Consider the following 19,746-nt stretch of genomic DNA (forward strand, 5'->3'; position numbering starts at 1 on the left):
TTGGTTCTTGTATTCTTTCTGCACTCGTATGTTTTCTTGTTGATCCTGTGCAACTTCTTGGGGAACCCATAGAGCTTCTTCCATTGTTTTTGCTCTCCGTTGGGCTTCTCCGTCTCTCTGTTCTCGATATCCCTCTATCAGAGTTTTTGAAAAACTATTGACTTCTTTGTTTTTAGCAGTCGAATGTGTGAAATTTTCTCCAACTCTTGCATTTGCTTTGGCTTGTTTACGAACTGGTCTTTCCTCCGACAGATTGGTACTAGAATCTCTTTTGTCAGGCGTTGTCTCTCCTGGCATGTCTGACATTTACTTGTTGTGTACCATCAAAATTTTGTAAACATGGTGGAATTTAAAGCCTTTTCCTTTCTAATTTTTTTTGTACATTTCAAGTGCTCTTTGTAACTGAAGCAAACAAAATTTATTTTAAGTTTTTATGAAGTCAAAAGATAGAACTAAAGGGATTACAAGTTTGAATAATTTTTCGGTCATAATCGTTTTACCCGCGTTTTGGAACTTTATTTACTAGTCTCAAAGTAGAGATAAAACTTTGACATTCAGAATTTATTTTACTGAAACGAGATTTGCAGCTCATGTGTGATTGTTGTTGCTTTGTATGCTCATTATATTATGCCGCTATTTTTTTGCCAAAATACTTTATATTTCTGAAAATCTCCGCCAACCGAATCAAATATGACTTTCGAAAAAGAATTAGTAAGTAAAATATCTTCTTCTGATTTATACGGTACCCGTCTAGCTGTCTTAGTTGAAGTCCTGACCTCAGATGTACAGGGACCTAAATCCAATCGGGAAGGAAGCAGAGACAAAAGTTAAAATAATTAGGGACTTAAACTGACTTTCTTTTTTTATTTACAAACGGCGACGAGCAAAGTCAGTTGCACATCTCGACCCCTAATAGATTTTTTTATAAAAAAGAAAGCTTTTTTTTTGTTGTAGAATAAAAAAGGTAAATAAGTGGGTAAACAAAACGACTAAAATTTAGGAAACTTACTATAAAATCTCTTAGATATGATATGGATTCCCCGATTTGATCATATCACTAAACCCCATTATTAATATCTTATTAAAATCAAACTCTAATTTCTAAGTTCTAACCCTAAAGAAGAAGAAATTCAAGCAACAACAAGTCTAAGGAGCCCGCCATTTGGGGACTCCCTAGAACCCGTCTAACCAAACTAAACAAAAGGGCAATGAAAATTCTAGAGAGAAAAAGTGGGATTTTCCTTGTCCTTTTGTCTAATACTAGGGTAAATTCCGTGCCCTAGGGCACGGACACTTGTATCAATCAAATGTTACGAAATTTATTGTTATATTTTATTAGTTATTATTTTTTTGTATTATTTTTTTGTTCCTTTTATCTTAAATTAGTTATTATTTTATTGAGAGAGAGAGAGAGAGATTTTAATTTTTTTTTATTTTTTATCAGTTATTAGTTTTTTGGTTACTTTTCTCTTAAATTAGTTATTATTTTATTTTATTGAGAGAGAGAGAGATTTTAATTTCTTTTTTTAACCCTTAAAATTTATTTTATTTCTTTTTTTTCTTCAATTAGTTATTTTATTTCTAAGTAGGAAAAGATTATTGTTTTTTAAATAGGTAACTTTATTTCTACGAAAGACTATATTTTAAATTTTGAGAAGGGCTTCTAGACAATATCTATTATATAAAACAGAAGGGAAAACGATGACTGGGACAAACACCCTTTATTAATAAGGGATATTGTCCAGAAGCCCTTCTCTTAATTTATAATATGGTCCTTAGAATTAAATATAACTTATTTAAAATTGAAAAAAAAAGAAATTATAACTTAGTTAAAATAGAAAGAAATAAATATAACCCTAGAATAAAATCAATAACTCAAAGCAATATCGGGTAAAGAAAGTTTGTTTGTCCCTATATTCGGGTACATTATAGTTTCTCTTCACGTACATTATAGTTTCTCTTAATAATAACTTATTTCTCTTAATATACCCTAGAATATAGGGTTATTCGGTTATTCCTATATTCTTTAGGGTTTATTTACTTGCCCGTAGAGAACAAAGAAATAACCAGTATAACAACAATTTTAAGTTAATAACTTCCGAGAAGGTAAGTAGCTTTCATGGTGGATTGTTTTGTTCATAATTTGGATTGTTCCGTAAGAATGTGATTTTTTATTTCTTAAGAGATGCAGTGGTGATGAAGGTTCCGACCCACCAGATAAAGCTTCGGTATCTACTTTTAATTAGCAAACAGAATAAATAGTTGGGTGCACAGCTGTCGAGCTTATTGTCATCAAACAAGAGGTATCTTAACCACCTATTTATTCTATTATCTTCTTCAATACATATCTAATTCGGATTTTTTAATAGCACAAAATTAGTCTAATGTGCTATATATTTTCATTCTTCATCTTGAATTTTTGTTTGGAATTTTCTTCGGTGTTATTCTATGTCGTGTACTCTCATCATTTTATTTCTTTTGGTATCTCTTAGATTATAGAGCAAATATTCTCATATAACTTTTATGGTTTGCCTTTTGTCCTTCCGTCTCTGATCCTTTTATTGCAAATTATGCCGATTATATTTATTATTAAAGTCAATTCATTTAAACAAAATTAATATTCTTTTTTTGTTCTTTTATGTTATTGTCTGTAGCTTCAAAGGGGTCTTTAAATCATAAGTGCAATGTGAACAACAATAAATATAATAAGGTATCTCTCTTTCCATTTTTTTGTTATGTTTTTTTTATTTCTTAAGTTAAACTTTATATTATAAAGATACTCTGTGCCAAGTTTAATTGAAATTTATACTACTTGCTTCAAATAAGATAAAATTAACAATGAATTATGAGAACTCTACTGCTTAATTTGTTCGTCAAGTATATTTAGTTTCATAATCTATTTCTATTAGTAGTAGGAGGGAGATAAATTACATTTTATTTCCTTCACCAAATTACATTTTATTTCAATAGGAAGATAAATAGGTTTCGATGTTGTATATATATATTGATCGCTAACGTTTTATTAGTCTTTAATCAGGGGGGAGACACACGAAGAAGTTATTATTTTGATTCTTCAATGTTGATTAAGTTCGGAAGAGATTCAGGAAAAAAAAAAAGGAGAAGTTGTTCATTTCGGTATTATGATCTCTACGTTTATCTAATACATGTCTTTGTTTGATGGTTGTTTTTTGTCGAAATTGTTTGATGGTTGTTGATATGTTGTTTGATGCTTCTACACGAAATGCAATTGGATTTCTCTTATAGATCAAGTTTTTCTTTTTGAGAGTTATATCAAGTTTAGAAGTGTTATGAAGAGAAAACACCCACCGTTTCTTGTATATTGAAAAAGTTATGCAAGATAAATGAAACTGTATATTTCTTATTTTCTTATTTTCTTATTTTCTTGTTTTACCTATGCGTGCACCGTGAATGGTGTATTGTGTTTGATTTTTCTAGATATCAACTTATATGTTCCCTTCTTAAAGTTCAAAGAATTTGTTAGAAGATTGATGGTTTATCTTGACATTAATATTTTGTTTTGAATCTTACATTTATGGGTAAAATATGTTCATGGCAATTTCATGTTCAGCTTGATTTCTTCAATAATTTTATTGAATGTGATTCGTTCGTGCCCTTGGGCACGGGCTATACCCTAGTCCTTTATTAAAAAAAGATGTTTGTCCCATTCATCGTTTTCCTTTATGTTTTATTATATAGATGGTTAGCCGGGCTGTAGGGAGTCCCCAAATGGTGGGCTCCCTAGACTTATTGTTCAAGCAAACGTTGGTCATTAGATCAAGGAAAATCACTGGAAATATTGTTAGATGGAGAATTTTTCTGAAGATGTTCTAATGAATATATTTCCTCGTTTACAAGCTCAGGCTATTTTAGAGTTTAGACGAGTATGCAAATTATGGGGAACCCTACTCACTGACCATAACCTCTTTTACAACCATATACAAACCCTGATGAAAACCAGATTATTACCCAGAGTTTATTAAAAACTTCTTATAGTTTTCTATGTTTGATTCCCAACCATAGGATCATCATCTAAACTCAAACTCCAAAAACTCATCAACCACCCTCCTCTTAACAAGAATCAATACGTAGTTGGTTCATGCAGATGCAATGGTTTAATTTGCTTCAGTGGGTATCATGACAAGAGACCTACTTACATATGTAATACAATTACCAAGGAATTCATTAATCTCCCAAAATGCGACTTCAACAACGGAAGCTCTTTTCATGGGGAAGCATGTTGTTTCGGTTACAGTCCTTCTACTGGTGAGTATAAAATTGTTATTATGTGTGATGGACCTTATAATTGAGCAGAAACACACAGTTCGGGGAATGTCTACGTATTTACTCTTGGTGGTGCCCTTAATCGTAAGGGCACCACCAATATTGAACAATATTGAATATATCGTTGAAGTGGCGTTTGTGAAAAACATATGTCAAGAAAATTGTCTATCATGAAATATAACTATGAATGAAAACTTTCTTTCTGATTATTACGCGGAAGATAAAAATCATGTACATCGCATTTGATTCACATATAGTATTCTAACTCCGGCCACCACCATTCTTCTTCTTCTTCCTCCTCCTCATCCTCCTCCTCTTCCTCCTCCTTCTTCTTCTTCCAATAAAACTACAACCTGCATTTATTCTTATTTTCTCTACTCCAGCCTCTCCTTTTCTCTCTCTACGCCTCCCTCTCCTCTTTTCTCTCTACTTCTACCTCTCCTATGTTCTCTCTTCTTCTCTCTTTCGTCTTCCCTCTCTCTATCTTATCCGGCAAAAGAAAGGATCCCTTTGGCGAAAAACTGATTTGTGATTTTTCAAGCCAATCACTGGTTTGTGGGATCCCCAAGCCAGTATGAACTGGTTTGGGGATCCCCCAAACCAACTGGTTTTGGATCCCCAAACCAACCGGTTTTGGATTCCAAAACCAATCCCTCCAAAACTGGGATGGTTTGGGGTAGGACTACGAAAACGGTCCGGAAACCCGAGATCCGGTCCGAACCGTTAAGACCTGATGACTGACAGAAGCCCGACTCGGGTTTACCCGACTCGTTTAGATGATCTCTAGAGGTCGGACACGGGCAGAGCTCTTTGCCCGACGTCCGACCCGATTATCCTGCGACTTTAGGTGGCCCGAGAACCCGTCAGATCTAGGGTCATAAAATCTAACGGCTGACCTTATCTTTCTCCCATAAGATTTAGGGTTAGACTTACCAACCATGTATAAACAACTTTTTTGCCTAACTCTTCAGTAGTCATAGGGTTTTTAGAGTTTAAGAGATAGAGAGAGATTTTTCTATAGAGAGAAAGAGCGAGTTAGTATTCTAGAGAGTATTAAAAGAAGATCAAAAAATGGAGAAGATTACTACCCTTGCTTTTCTCTATCTAGATGAGGATCAAAAGAAGGTTAATTATTTCACTATCTATCTTTCTTCTTTAAAAGTCACGTCTTATCTAATTTTATCATCATGAATAGATGATATATCTGTTTATAGACATTAGGAACTAACAGATGGTATAAACTAACAGATCTATTGTCTTTCTTTTTTCTCTCTATGTTCCTGTAGAGACGTTTTTATCTATGTGTTTTTATTTCTCTTTGTATCTTTTATTTTGTAAAAGGCACATATTATAACTTTTATTTTGATAGAACTTGATGTCTTCATCTTTAACAGATATCATGAAGTATCAACTAAGTATGGACTATGCTAAAAAAAGACTAAGTATGGACTCAAGTTTTCTTCGTTTTCATAGCAAATTTGTTCATCTATACATTGATTTTTTTTTTTTGATGAAGGGATCTATACATTGATTAGTTTCTCAACAAGAATAAACTCAAGTTTTGCAAAAGAAAAACCTTGGAAACTTTTTGAGATCTGAAAAAAAAAAACCAAAATTATTTTTTTGACTCTTGCTCGCGACCCGTTTGCCCGAGACCGCTAGAGCCCGATCGGGCTCGTGGGCAGATCCGGGCCGCATGCACTCAAATTCAAGTTTATGTCTGACCCGGCCCGACTACCCGAACATGCATAATTCTCTAGAGCTCGACCAACCGGAGTCCATGGGAACAATGCCCGACCGATTCCCACCCCTAATTTGGGGGATCCCCAAACTAGTATGAACTGGTTGAGGATCTCTCCCAAGTCCAACACCAACTTCCGACGACAGGGTTTTCTCTCTCTCTTCGCCAGAATAACTACAGAGAGTAGAAGAGGGGAAGAGAGGGGAAGGAAATAAGAGCGAGATAAGTAATAGTAATAATGATGGTAGGATGGTTGCTTGCCAACAAAAAAAAATCAAAAGATTTCAGTCAAAATTATTTTACCTTACAATTATAAAATAAATTGGTCAACTAAAGTTGATCAATTTTATTACCAAGTCTATGCATCCCGAAAAACATTCTTATTTCCTCAAAGCGCTGACATTTGCTTTTGTAACAAAAGTGGTATTCTTTTTTCGGAAACAAAAGAATAGTATATCTGTTTCCCAAAAAAAAGAATAATGCTTTCTTTTGGAAACAAATCCACGAACTTGAAAACAAAAGTGCCAGCTGTTCTTTATTGTCGATTATATTTCATATTCCTATGATTACTCAATGCTGATAAGAATTCGATCTTCTTCATTTTTTTTTGAGAAATATAGTACGATCTACCTTAGTCTTTATAAGGCACTGATACATCATGAGGATGTGATAACAGGAGGATTTTGTTAGGAAAAATAACCTAATTAACTTGTTCAGGAATATGAAGATAAACGATGCGAAAGTAAAAGTAGAGACACCAAGATTATTTAACGTGGCAAAAAAACCCCCTCCAAGATAGAAGGTAAAAAACCACGGGACCTAGTCCAGAAATCTTCCACTATAATGATAATAATGGGTTACACAACTCTTCACCAAACCTATGGTAGAAATCTCTTACTCCTAAGGATTTGAACAAATCCTAGATTACTAAAGTTTGAAGAAGATAACCACAAGCTAAATTGCTTCACAAGATTAATAATCTTCTTTTCTTCAAACCAATATTCTGCTCTTTCAATCTCTCTTGAAAGAACCACTTCAGAAATCTCTCTTTCTCTGACTTCTCTTTGTTCTGGAAGTTGTTGTCTCTCTTATCTCTCTCTAACCTGAGAAGATATATCTGAGAGGATTCACTTGTAACTCTCCCAACTGGGAGCTCCCAACTGGGAGGATACTCTCTAACCTGAAAGTATGAATAATTTCTTCCCTTCAATTCCCTATTTATAATGATAAATAAGGAGGTATTCTACTAGAAATAGGATTCGTTTTTAGGCTAGAAATAGAAACTTCTATTTCTCCCTAAATAAGGAATAAGGGAAATCCTATTCAAACTAGGAATCCTTTTTATATAAGGAGGGACCCCAACAAACTTCCCCTCCCGACTTATGAAAAGGACCCACCATTCTAAGACCAACAATACTACTATGTAGCTCATGCTTCCCGTTGAACAATCTTTTTGCCATCATATCTGAAGTATTGTCTTCTATATGGATTTTCTTGATATTCAACACTTTTTTCTTCAATACGTCTTGAATCCGCTTATATCTCACATTCCAATTGCATTCGACTCCCATTCATGAATTTACTTGAATTATGTGTAAAGTACACTGCTGTTTCCCTTCCATATTTCTGAACGATAAATCTAGCCTAAGCTCTGATACCACTTGTTAGGAAAAATAACCTAATTAACTTGTTCAGGAATATGAAGATAAACGATGCGAAAGTAAAAGTAGAGACACCAAGATTATTTAACGTGGGGAAAAAACCCCCTCCAAGATAGAAGGTAAAAAACCACGGGACCTAGTCCAGAAATCTTCCACTATAATGATAATAATGGGTTACACAACTCTTCACCAAACCTATGGTGGATAAACTGAACAAAGAAACAAAGAAATAGAAATCTCTTACGCCTTAGGATTTGAACAAATCCTAGATTACTAAAGGTTGAAGAAGATAACCACAAACTAAATTGCTTCACAAGATTAATAATCTTCTTTTCTTCAAACCAATATTCTGCTCTTTCAATCTCTCTTGAAAGAACCACTTCAGAAATCTCTCTTTCTCTGACTTCTCTTTGTTCTGGAAGTTGTTGTCTCTCTTATCTCTCTCTAACCTGAGAAGATATATCTGAGAGGATTCTCTTGTAACTCTCCCAACTGGGAGCTCCCAACTTGGAGGATACTCTCTAACCTGAAAGTATGAATAATTTCTTCCCTTTCATTCCCTATTTATATTGATAAATAAAGAGGTATTCTACTAGAAATAGGATTCCTTTTTAGGCTAGAAATAGAAACTTCTATTCCTCCCTAAATAAGGAATAAGGGAAATCCTATTTAAACTAGGAATCCTTTTTATATAAGGAGGGACCCCAACAGATTTCGGGGTAGTTTAGTTATGCTTAGAATGATAGTAGGTTACTTCTTGTTATTGAACAAAATTTTCCTTTATAAAGATGAGAAATTTCAAATATATCTATGATGTGCACTTCTTAGTTTATAATGCTTCTCTCGGAATTCTTTGGCAGCTATAATTCTAAAGAGCCATGCATATTCTTGAATCACAGATTTTGTTCAATGATAAATAGTAAAACAAAAATGAAGCAATTGAGTTAAGTTTGATCAATAACATGCAAAAAAAAAAAAAAATCAACAAAATGAAAAGACTTAAGAACGCGTCCTACTCCTTGTTTGCTTGATGTCAATTACTTCACCTTCTTCTCCAAGATCTTTTAACGAAACAAAGCTGTTCACATGAGGAATTACATCCCATCTTCTATAATCTGTACCATCAAAACCGGCCGAAGAATCTAGTAGTTCTAAGGTTCTAGTTTTGAAGTCGTACCAATAAAAAAAGCCGCGATTTGAGCTCCCAAGTATAAGTCCCGTACTACCTACTATGGAGAGTATTTCACAATTACCTATTGCTATGGTATTAGGAAGTCCTATACTATACTCCTTAATCCAACTCCAAGACTTATACTCTTCCCCTTCCAAGTTTGGATCATTTCGGTTATTTTTCTTCAGTAACCATATGTCTAACATTCCAGACTTCGTATTATCCATACGATCAAGACACAACCACCTCCCTAAAACTCGAAGTTTAAGCTTAGTATATCGCCCGATTTCAATAAATGGTTTTGAATCAAGGCGTGTAAATTTCTCATCAACCAAATCAAAAGAAGCAACCCTTCCACTTGCGGAATCAAACCAATGAAGAGACCCGTCTAAAAAGATACCTGGTGATGACCATTGATTTACTAATGAATAATTGATTCTATAATTTTTCTCTCTCCATCTACCTTTAAGATTACTCGCACCGCCAAGAGTAAGTACACAGACATATCCCAAAGTACCACAACAGATATGAACAATTTTATACTCACCAGTAGAAGGAATGTAACCGAAACCACATGTTCCATACAAAAAACTATCTAAGATGCTTCTTGGGAGATTAATGAATTCCTTGGTAATTGTATTACAGATGTAAGTAGGTCTCTTGTCCTGATACCCAGAGAAGCAAACTAAACCATTGCACGAACCAACTACGTATTGATTCCACTTAATAGGAGGGTGGTTGATGAGTTTTTGGAGTTTGAGGTAAGAAGATGATCCTATGATGTTCTGTTTATTGACAAACTCTAAATGGTAGAGTTGGGATCTATTTTGTTTGTATGATGACTTAATCAAACATAGAAAACTAAAAGAAGTTTTCGATTGACCACTTTGGGTAATAATGTGGTTTTCATTAGTATTATGATTAAGTTGGCGTTGTATATGATTGTTAACGAAGTAATGTTGTGTGAGTAGGGTTCCCCATAATTTGCATACTCGTCTAAACTTTAAAATATCCTGAGCTTGTAAACGAGGAAATATATTCATTAAAACATCTTCGGAAAAATTCTCCATCGAACAATAACGTTTACTTGAATTTCTTCTTTGTTGATTAATACCATTTTTTTCTTTTTTGTTGAAAGACCATCTTTTCTTCTTCTTCTTCTTTTTTAGGGTTAGAACTCCGAGTTAGAATTTAATAAGAATATCATATCTAAGAGGTTTTACCTTTTCCCAAATTTTAGTCGTATTTTTTACCCACATATTTAGGTTATTTATTCTACAAAAAGAGAAAAAGAGAACTGCTTTCCTTTTTTTTCCTCAAAAATTCTATTTGGACAGAGATTTTCAACTGCCACGTCATCAAATCGGACAAGTTCGTTGTCCCCAGTTTTAAAGAGAAAACGAAAGTGAGTTTAGGTCGCTGATTATCTTACGTGAGCTCCCTGCTTCTTCTCCAATTGGATTTAGGTCCTTGTACATCTGAAAAGCAAAGTAGGTTTTTATCATTGTTGATTGTTCTTATGATTTTTGAGATGATTTAATCTCATTATCTTATGCAAATGAACTAGAATTAGAAGAGAAGTTCAACTTAATACAACTTTAGGCAACTCTTACTCGTCTCTTAACTCAAAATTTGATGAAGTAGCATCACCAATTGCACTCTTCTCTGTTTCTCATTCTCTTGTTAACTTCCGAGTCCTTTTATGTTAGTCATTCTCTTGTTAACTAGCATCACCATGTTTGTCAATGGAAATGAAGGAAGACACATTTAATCCTCCGATATTAAGATGGTGATTGGAGAGATAAAGAGGGAGATAAAAAAAGAAGCAGAATATTGGTGGATTTGATTAAAACAGAGTGGTTGCATTATATATAAGGTTAAATTAGGTATTATGAAATTATAAACATCTTAGGGATTTGAGTTTCTCTCGAGATGTATACAAATGGACTAGATATGTATTTGTTTTAATTTTTTGGTTTATAAAACCATTTGAATGTTAGAGTGGATTAAATGTGTTATTAGGGGTAGATTTTGAGTCACAAGCCCAATTTTTTTTTTTTTTTTTTTTTTTTATCACGCACTTGTCCAGTGACGTCAATTATACAGTAAGGTTCCTTCGTGCTTCTTTCTTTACCCCAACAACAATTTTATGATAGAGAGTTCATATGAACGATACAAATTAACTTGGGATTTTCCAACTTTATCACTTTTCTTCCCTCTCAAGAAAAATCATGATTCTCTTTCCCCAACATTAAACAAAGAATACGCGGATACACAGACAAACTTCCTTGCTCTTCCGATCAATAGCAAGCTACTTGAGATGGTGATGACAACACCACCCTCGACAATCTTGTAGTCATAGGCCAGCTGCATTTAACCCTTGTTCAGACCCACAACAGATAATCAGTAGATGAATCCATTAGCACAGCGGCTGAGTAAGAATATGTACTGTAAAGATTCCCTTCCTCTCTTACGTGTCCTGAACTCCTGATGCGATATCTTCTTCTTTGGAACACAATCCTAGAAGTACCATTGATGAAGACTACCAGTCCTACTTCACTGCAGTAGCGAAAAATTCCGATATATACCTGTCTCTCCTCCACTATATATGGCTTGCCAAGTTACTAGCAAAGATGAGATAGTATAGGATGAACTGCCGCCTTGAAGTCTTCATAAAATCTTTGTTCAGAAAACTGACTAGCACGTTTCCTTGCAGCGGCAGCCATCCCGAGTCTTTCGGCTTCTGACATATTTAGAAGCTGAAGAATGGCATCGGCATATTCCTCCACACTACGCGCAAGGAATCCTGTCTGTTTCCCGTCTTCTTCTAAAACAATATCCATTTTTGGGCCCGCAGAATTATTAGCTGAAGAAAGCAAGATCAGGAAAATGTTTTTATGCTCATGCCACAACAAAAGAGGATCATGACTTCAAGGATAATGTAAAAAAAGCAAGTACTCACCGATTGGGATTGCACCTGCAGCCATGTATTCTACAATGCTTATTCCAAAGTGCTCGTCTATCATGGAATGGATCCCTCCAATGGCACCTCCCAAAAGTCTCACTAGATCCCTGCACCATGGTGGAATGGTACAAGATGTAAAATGTGGAAAAGAAGATACGATATGATCATGTAATCTGTGACTTAAGTTGGTCAAAACTAGGTTGTTAACCAAAACCAGAAACAAGAGAACTAAGAAGTGATTGAGAAGAAAATTGACCTTTAACAGAACTATCTTCGAGATGAAGAAAGAGAGTACAAGTTTTGGTAGTCTGACTCTGACCAGTCAAATCATCAGAACCATAAAATTCTTTTTAGGGGCATCTTCTAAGTCAGATATCTACGGAAGTATCTAATTGAAAAAATATTATAATTATGACCAAACAATTCATCTTGTCTAGGGATGTCCTTACACCTACAACATATAGTCACAAGTCAAAATAACCAGAATGATGAACCATGGAATGTATATACCTGCACACAAAAAATTTCCTGGAAAGGTTGCATAGAAGGAATAGGAGATTTGATGAACAGGAATATACCTGTACATTACATTCTTGTAGAATTCAACATCTTCTTCCACTTCCAGTTCAATTGCTTTATCTTTTAATTTTTGCAATCTTTCCTCATCCTCCTTATTTCTGCAACTACCCACAAACTGAAGTTTGGGTCTAGGTGTATCTGAATTCAGCTTCCTAATAGCAACTGAAAATGCCTCAAGTTGAAGGATATGAGCCTGAGAAGCGAATGAAAAATCATGAGTCAAACAGAAGTACTGACAGTTCTCAAACAAATTCCTGGAGATAACATTTTCTATAGGATGCCGACCTTCTCCGGACGAAATTGGGCAACAGATATGATTGCTGGAGTAGTGACTGGTCTTTCCAATGGAAGCACCTGTTAGGACAATCTCATAGCTGGGATATTGAGTTTTCAAGAATTGATTATTCAGCTAAAAGTATTAATCCAATGAGCAGTGCGAGTTGATAAGCTAATTAATAATAAAACAAGAATACTATAAGAAGTATGATACCAAAGTGAATCTAATTAATAGCTAGACAGGAGCAAGGCAAGTTGTTAACCTAACCATGGAGTTTGAATTGTACTATTGTAGAACCAAAAAGACAACGATACAACAATAGGTCCCAGTGTAACGAACCCATCTCAAACACAAGAGCCTACAAGAACGACAAAATTCCTTTAGATAAAGGAAACCCGTGAACCGAAGTGAACAAATGAAGTTTACTCTATAAGGTAGTCGAAGGTCTACTTGGAAATGTATTGGACCTAACCTGAAAACAAGTTCAGCCCTAGACCAATTTGGTATAGTGATGATTTTTGTCCACATGAATGGTGAACCACCAACAAATTTTCTATGGAAAAGATGAATGTCGTGTAGATGTTTGAAAATGTTTTCATAAATACTATTGCAAGTTGCAGTGCAGGAGACAGTGAAACAAGTACGCACCATAATCACCAATATCCATGGAACCTTAGTGGGAAAATTAGCATTGTACAAGTACCTGAAGGCCAGAAGTGTCACATGGGGGGTATATTCTCTTTGTACGATTTGGAATTCTCCAAAGGTTCACCACATGAGCTTGTGTCCATGAAGAGTTGACCATTGCAAGGTGTGCACAGGATCCCACAAAGCCATACATCCAGCTAAAGAATGTATAGTAGATGACCTTGCAGCGCGATAACCATATGCTGGAACGAGAGAGAAGTAAGGTGGTCCGTTTAGGTTGATAAAAGCAAAGAAATCTATTTCTAAATTAAAAATAACGATTAATGGCCAATGATATAACATCTATGAATGAAACCTAAGCTAAGAGTAGAAGAGAACATCTTCAAGAATAGTAGAGAAGGATACCTCCTAGAAATCAAAGGGTTGTTATTATACATTGGATCCCGCTGTCGAACTCGGGAAACCATATCTGAACTGATTGTCGGGTAGTGTGTATAGCAGACAACTTTGCACCCAAATAACCGAGCAAGTGGATAAGTAAATGCATATCCGCTAGTGTCAAAGTAAATTAGAGGAGTATATTTGCACAGTGCTTCAAAAGATAGATAAACTGAACCCAAGCTTTGTCCAACCATTGTGAAGCGAGGGTATGTTCTTTCCTCAATCCACTTTCTTTTATACAAATGAACCACCTAACCAGACAAAAATGCATATCAGTCAGAATTCTTCATTACAAAGACAAATTGTAAAATATGCTATTGATGAATTAGTAAGACCATCCTAATCTCGAAAGTTGATGAGCTGCTCGTATGTAATCTCTTTGACATCAATTAAAATTTTGCCTCGTAATCCAATGAAAAATAAACTATATTAAAGTCAACCCCAAACTCCTCAATAAGAGTTGTGTTTGGACACTGCAACAAGTAAATAGCAATTATTCTTTTATTGGAAATTCTCTTTGATTGTATTGGAGCAAAAAAATCGTTGTTGAACAAAAAAAATTGAAGACATAGATAGAAACTTCTTAGAAACGCAAAACAAGAGATACCTGAGGTGGTTGAAGGAGCTTGACCCCAAATCGATCGACAGCTCGACTCATCAAGCTTTCAGGCGAAGCATCATGGTCACCAGTATAAATAACACAAATAAGGTTAGAGTTTACTTCTTGGATTGCTTTCACTGCACACCAAAGTACCCTTTCTCCGCCTCCACCGTCATTAGTGTACGGATGGAAGAAGCCAACCGCTCTTTTTCTGTTGTTCCTCCCCTTGATCAAAGCCGAAAGGCAGCTAAAAATTATCGCAGTGATTGCAGATATCAGCCCCCACAGCAAATATCTAGTCGCCATGGACCTGCAATAGTCTCTCCCAGTGATAATATGAGAGGTGAAATTAGGAATTCATACAGGATGAGTTGACATCTGAAGTACAAGAAACACAATATAGATTCTTCATTCTAGCTTATAAGTGACACATAAATGTTGTTATATAAGATCAAGGGGAGGAACAACAGAAAAAGAGCAGTTGGCTTCTTCCACCCGTACACTAATGATGGTGGAGGTGGAGAAAGAGTACTTTGGTTCGCGGTGAAAGCAATCCAAGAAGAAAGACCTAACCTTATTTGTGTTATTTACACTGGTGATCATGATGCTTCGCCTGAAAGCTTGATGAATCGAGGCGTCGACCGATTTGGGGTCACGCTCTTTCAACCACCTCAGGTATCTCTAGTTTTGGGTTTCTAAGTATTCTGGTGTCTATGTTTTGGATAACTATTTCATTTCTTAGATCCATTGTTGCCCAATCAGTGTAACTATGACAAAAGAAAACCTCATTTGGATATTAATCCATAGCTTTGAATAAGTACTCATCATTAGGGCATTACCATATAAAATCGGGTTCGATAAACATATATTGGCTACTAACCTACAATAGAGCATTTCAACAATTGCAATGAAACTCATGAATCCGAAGGACTAATGAGTCATGAATCCGAAGGACTAATGAGTCATGAATCCACAGATAAGACACCATAAGTATTTCTAGTACCACCAATTGCAACTACATACCCAATTACAGGGTACAAAGTAAACCAAAAGAAATCAATAACCTCAGCAAAGTTGCCCTCTTATAAAACAAGATTTCAATTGCCCAAACGAATTATACTATCTAATATAACCATCTCCTTTCTTAAATCAAATTCATTCAACATCAACTATGTCTACTTAATCAAAATAGAATTAAAAAAAAAAAAACCTAATTTTTCTAGTATTGAGAAATCAAGCAAAAAAAAAGGTAAGAGAAAAAGAAGGGAAGGAGATTAACTGTTAATAATCTTGGCGACGCATTTATATTTGGTGACACTTCAGGGGAAGCCAGAAGATCCAACTTCTCTTTCTTTTCCGTTGATTCGATCTAGGGTTTAGAAGAGAGACCGAAAGGAGGCGGCGTATGGCATGGATTAATGGATATTTTTTTTTTGTTAAAAATGGATTAATGGATATTTTTTTTGTTAAAAATGGATTAATGGATATGAAACGGGAAAGCTTTTTTGCTTTTAGAGTCCGTTTGATACGTGTGAAAATATGATGGGAAAGTCGGTTTTCTTAGGAAAAGTGATTTTCTGCTGTTTGGTTGGTTAAGAAAGTAAGAAAGTTGAATTCTCATGAGAAAAAAAAGTGTGAAAAAAGGGTCAAAGATTTTACCACCAATTAGGTGGTAAAATCGTTCTCTTACTCACAACATACTGTAGCGCTCTCTCTCCTCAACCCACGCTCACTGTGTCTCTCTTCTTCTCCCTCCCCTCTTTCAGATTTTTTTTCTTCTCCCTCTCTACTATTCTCTACCAGCAATCGAACTAGATTTTTGAAGAGGAGTTTAGAAGGGGCATATTAGAGTAGATGTATGTGAGAATTTTAGATTTTCATAACAATTTTTCATGGTAGGAAGATGAACAACTAGGGTTTTATTTGTGACTTTCATTACTTCATTACCCACATCGATTCAGAAGATTGTGGTTTGAAGGTATAATCGTTGTATCTCGTATTTGATCAAATCTTGTGCGGATTCTAACATATTGCTAGAGATTTGACTCTGATGAACCCTAATTTCAAGATTAATTTTGTTTTGCTTCTCATGTTGATGGAGTTTTGCTTGTATATCAATTTGGCCATTAGAATTTGCTTGAGATTCAATGACCTTGTTAATCTCAATTCCAGAAGAAAAGGAGATAGATGCGAAAGAGTAAGAGAGAGAGATAGACGAGAAAGATGGAGATCCAAGATAGAGACGAGAAAGATGGGGATCAGAGATTGAACTCCTTGGTACTTAATTTTCAGTTTATATAGGCACCCGACCTTTTCATCACTAGCGCCCCCTTTGATGTTTAAAAAATGTGCCAACTGCAAAAATGCTGGGTGCTTTTAGATGTTATCCTTAATTTTCTCATGCTCTATCAAACACTAGAATATGATTTTGAAATGAGAAAGAAAGTCACTTTCTTTCCCGTCAGAAAAGAGTAATTTTCTTTCCCACGTATCAAACGGACCCTTATGGAAGGGAAACGGGAAAGCTTTTTTTTTTGCTTTTATAGAAACCGGAAAGCTTTTTAACTGTATTTTGACTTTTAACCCTTATTACTAATCTATAATGGTGCCATGGTGGTCACTCCACTCGCTTCAATAATTGTGGTTACGGGTTACCCATCCCTCATTACACTATAATACGGAGTAGAGTAGATAAAGGAGTTGTCAACCACAGATAACACGGTTGATCAGTGCATATATTTTGCTATGCAGAGGTACAATGTTCGATCTCATAGAAGTGCAAATCAAAAAATATTAAACTTGAGTATAAATAAAGTAGTTATAGAGGTTTTCGTCAGACTATAGATCATTTACTTCATCAAACTTTAGACTCAGTACATAATGGGTTATTTTCCAAATGGCCCCCAACTTTGTGACTAGCTTCCTGCCTGACCCCCTACTTTAGCAATAATTCCCATATGACCCCCTTTTTTCGTTATCTTTAACGGTCTGTTACTCTCTCTCCTCCATCTCATTTTCTCTCTCTGCCAAGTCACCTATCACGCCACATCATCATCTTCTCCGGCATAAATCGCCGGCCGGCGACCTTCAATTTTCTTTTTATTCTCTCTCTCTCTCTAAACTCCGACGAAGGGGGTTTCCCTTCGCCGGAGGTCTGTTCGCGATGAACAGACCGGTCTGTTCCTCACGAACTGACCTCCGGCGAAGGGAAATCCCCTTCGCCGGAGTTTAGAGAGAGAGAGATGTGAGAGGAAATAAAAAAAATTAGAGAGAGAGAATAAAAAAAATTAAAAATTAAAAGTCGCCGGCCGGCGACTTATGCCGGAGAAGATGATGATGTGGCGTGATGGCTGACTTGGCAGAGAGAGAAAATGTGATGGAGGAGAGAGAGTAACATACCGTTAAAGATAACGGAAAAAGGGGGTCATACGGGAATTATTGCTAAAGTAGGGGGCCAGGTAGGAAGCTGGTCACAAAGTTGGGGGCCATTTGGGAAATAACCCGTACATAATCTATGATGTTATCACCCGTCTCTAGGTGTAGGATTTCAATAGTTCAATAACTGTCGTTCCTTGGTTTAGGATTACCATTTCTAAAATCGGAGAGCCTTATTAGGTCAGCGCTTTGGGGAAATCAAAATAATTTCTAAGGTATGAAGACTTTGTCAAAAATTTGACAACTTTGGTTGACCAGTATATTTTCTAATTGTTAGGGGGAACCCCACCGCCTGCATACAATGCCCAACGCTCTACCTTCTCCCGTCATGTAATCATGCCGATATTAGCTGGTCAACTTTGGTTAACCAGTATATTTTCTAATTGTTTGGGGGGAAACCCACCACCTGCATACAATGCCCAACGCTCTACCTTCTTTTCCGTGTAATCATGGCAGTATTAGCTTTTTTCGTCCTCATCGCCCTTATCACTTTAATCCTGTGGCTTGTAACCAGATCTCATCTTCCTGAAGTCCGAGTCAACTCGGGTTCTATTTATAATTTCAATGTTTCTTCCTCACAATCCACATCCAATTGGGATTTCGATGTTCTTTTTAGAAACCCTAACAAGAATATAACTATCTTTTTATGATCAAATCCTGGGTTCTGTTAGTTACAAAGATATCTCTCACGAAGAATGAATTTCGTCCATTTTATAAAAAAAGAAAAGAAAACCGAAAACGTTTTACCGATTCCGTTTGTTGCTTCTTCAAATTACCTTGATGATCGAACGTGAAAGAGATAGTTTCGGATCGGAATCGTGGTGCGGTGAGTTTCTAGTTGAAGATGGTAGGTAGGTATAAATATGGGTGGTGGATGAGAAGACATCTGGTTAGGGTTTTATGTGAAGATGTTAAGTTTGGATTCTCATCAAATTCTAAAACTACAGGAAAACTGTTGGTCGGGGCTAAATAATGCAAAGTTTATATGTGAGTTGTTATAAATACCTAAAATGAACTACTCTCTGTTTCGATTTCCATCTGATTTTTGCTACTTTTGTTAATTCTTGCTTTTTGAGAGAGAGGAGAGAGATAGAGAGAGAAAGAGAGAAGAGAGGTCTTTACCTGCATGTCGAATAGCTTGATGATGCTCTAAGCTTTCAATCTCGGGGAAAATTTCCCCACACTGAGAAAAAGAAGATATTGTTTTTTTTTTTTTTTTTTGAAACCAAGCGAAACCATTTTCATTCATAAGTGATAAAATCACATTGTTTACATGGATGATAATTCTTATTTATCTCCTCTAGAAACTTCATGAGAATTACATACCTTTAAATGTAACGTGCCTCATGAAGAGAAAGAAATTGACTCAATACTGACTAAAAGAAAAGACCTTAAAGGCCGACAAATGACCCTAAAGATCGAGAATGAAAAGACCCTAAAGGTCGACAAAATAACTGGAAAAACTAAAGGAACCACCACCGCTGTCTCCAGAAAACCGCGGTTGTCACCGGAAAACCGATGTCCTCATCGGAAAACCGTTGTCCTCGCAGGAAAACCGCCTCCGTCACCGGGAAACCGCCTTCGTCACCTGAAAATTTTCAATTTTGATTTCTCAATCTTCGATATTTAGATAAATTTTAACTACTCGGATGAAAAAAAACCTAATTTGAAGTAAAGATACCTGTTTGGATCAACAATTGTACGACATTCATAACACTCAAAGAGTTTTCTGAGTTGAATTCCTCTTGAAGAAGATGAATATGTCAACGACCCACCACAACCAGCTCCACCACCACCACCAACACATCTCAAAGAACCAGTAGGTGACCGATTTGATAAACCCACCACCGATTTCCGACTCAGAAGGCCAGTTTCTTGACCAACTGAACTATTTTCAAGGGAATTATCAGCTCTATGAACAACTC

The 19,746-nt window shown here is 35.8% G+C and overlaps 2 protein-coding genes across 5 annotated transcripts; both read right to left on the bottom strand.

The window, feature by feature from the left end:
• Nucleotides 1-8,604: 8,604 nt before the first annotated feature.
• Nucleotides 8,605-9,945, bottom strand: LOC147555417 (F-box/kelch-repeat protein At3g23880-like). Its single transcript, XM_086657781.1, has one exon. It carries the CDS (start codon nucleotides 9,943-9,945, stop codon nucleotides 8,704-8,706), a length of 1,242 nt encoding a protein of 413 aa, XP_086513907.1. The 3' UTR covers nucleotides 8,605-8,703.
• A 1,055-nt stretch (nucleotides 9,946-11,000) lies between these two features.
• LOC147555418 (GDP-Man:Man(3)GlcNAc(2)-PP-Dol alpha-1,2-mannosyltransferase-like) lies at nucleotides 11,001-16,992 on the bottom strand. Of its 4 annotated transcripts, XM_086662946.1 has the most exons (9): nucleotides 16,888-16,992; nucleotides 15,666-15,894; nucleotides 14,393-14,708; nucleotides 13,750-14,036; nucleotides 13,400-13,586; nucleotides 12,705-12,773; nucleotides 12,419-12,612; nucleotides 11,838-11,947; nucleotides 11,001-11,741 (listed from the first exon to the last, which is right to left on the bottom strand). In XM_086662946.1, exons 3-9 carry the CDS (start codon nucleotides 14,690-14,692, stop codon nucleotides 11,500-11,502), a joined length of 1,389 nt encoding a protein of 462 aa, XP_086519072.1. In that variant the 5' UTR covers nucleotides 14,693-14,708; nucleotides 15,666-15,894; nucleotides 16,888-16,992; the 3' UTR covers nucleotides 11,001-11,499. The 4 variants fall into 4 exon arrangements, with proteins under 4 accessions (XP_086519072.1, XP_086519073.1, XP_086519074.1 ...); XM_086662947.1 differs by lacking the exon at nucleotides 16,888-16,992 and having other exon boundaries at nucleotides 14,393-14,696; nucleotides 15,666-15,900; XM_086662948.1 differs by lacking the exon at nucleotides 16,888-16,992 and having other exon boundaries at nucleotides 14,393-14,706; nucleotides 15,666-15,844.
• Nucleotides 16,993-19,746: the final 2,754 nt, after the last annotated feature.

Source organism: Eschscholzia californica, unplaced genomic scaffold, assembly GCF_041429995.1.
Source record: "Eschscholzia californica isolate CP2 unplaced genomic scaffold, dmEscCali1.0.p SCAF_2, whole genome shotgun sequence".
NCBI lineage: Eukaryota > Viridiplantae > Streptophyta > Magnoliopsida > Ranunculales > Papaveraceae > Eschscholzia > Eschscholzia californica.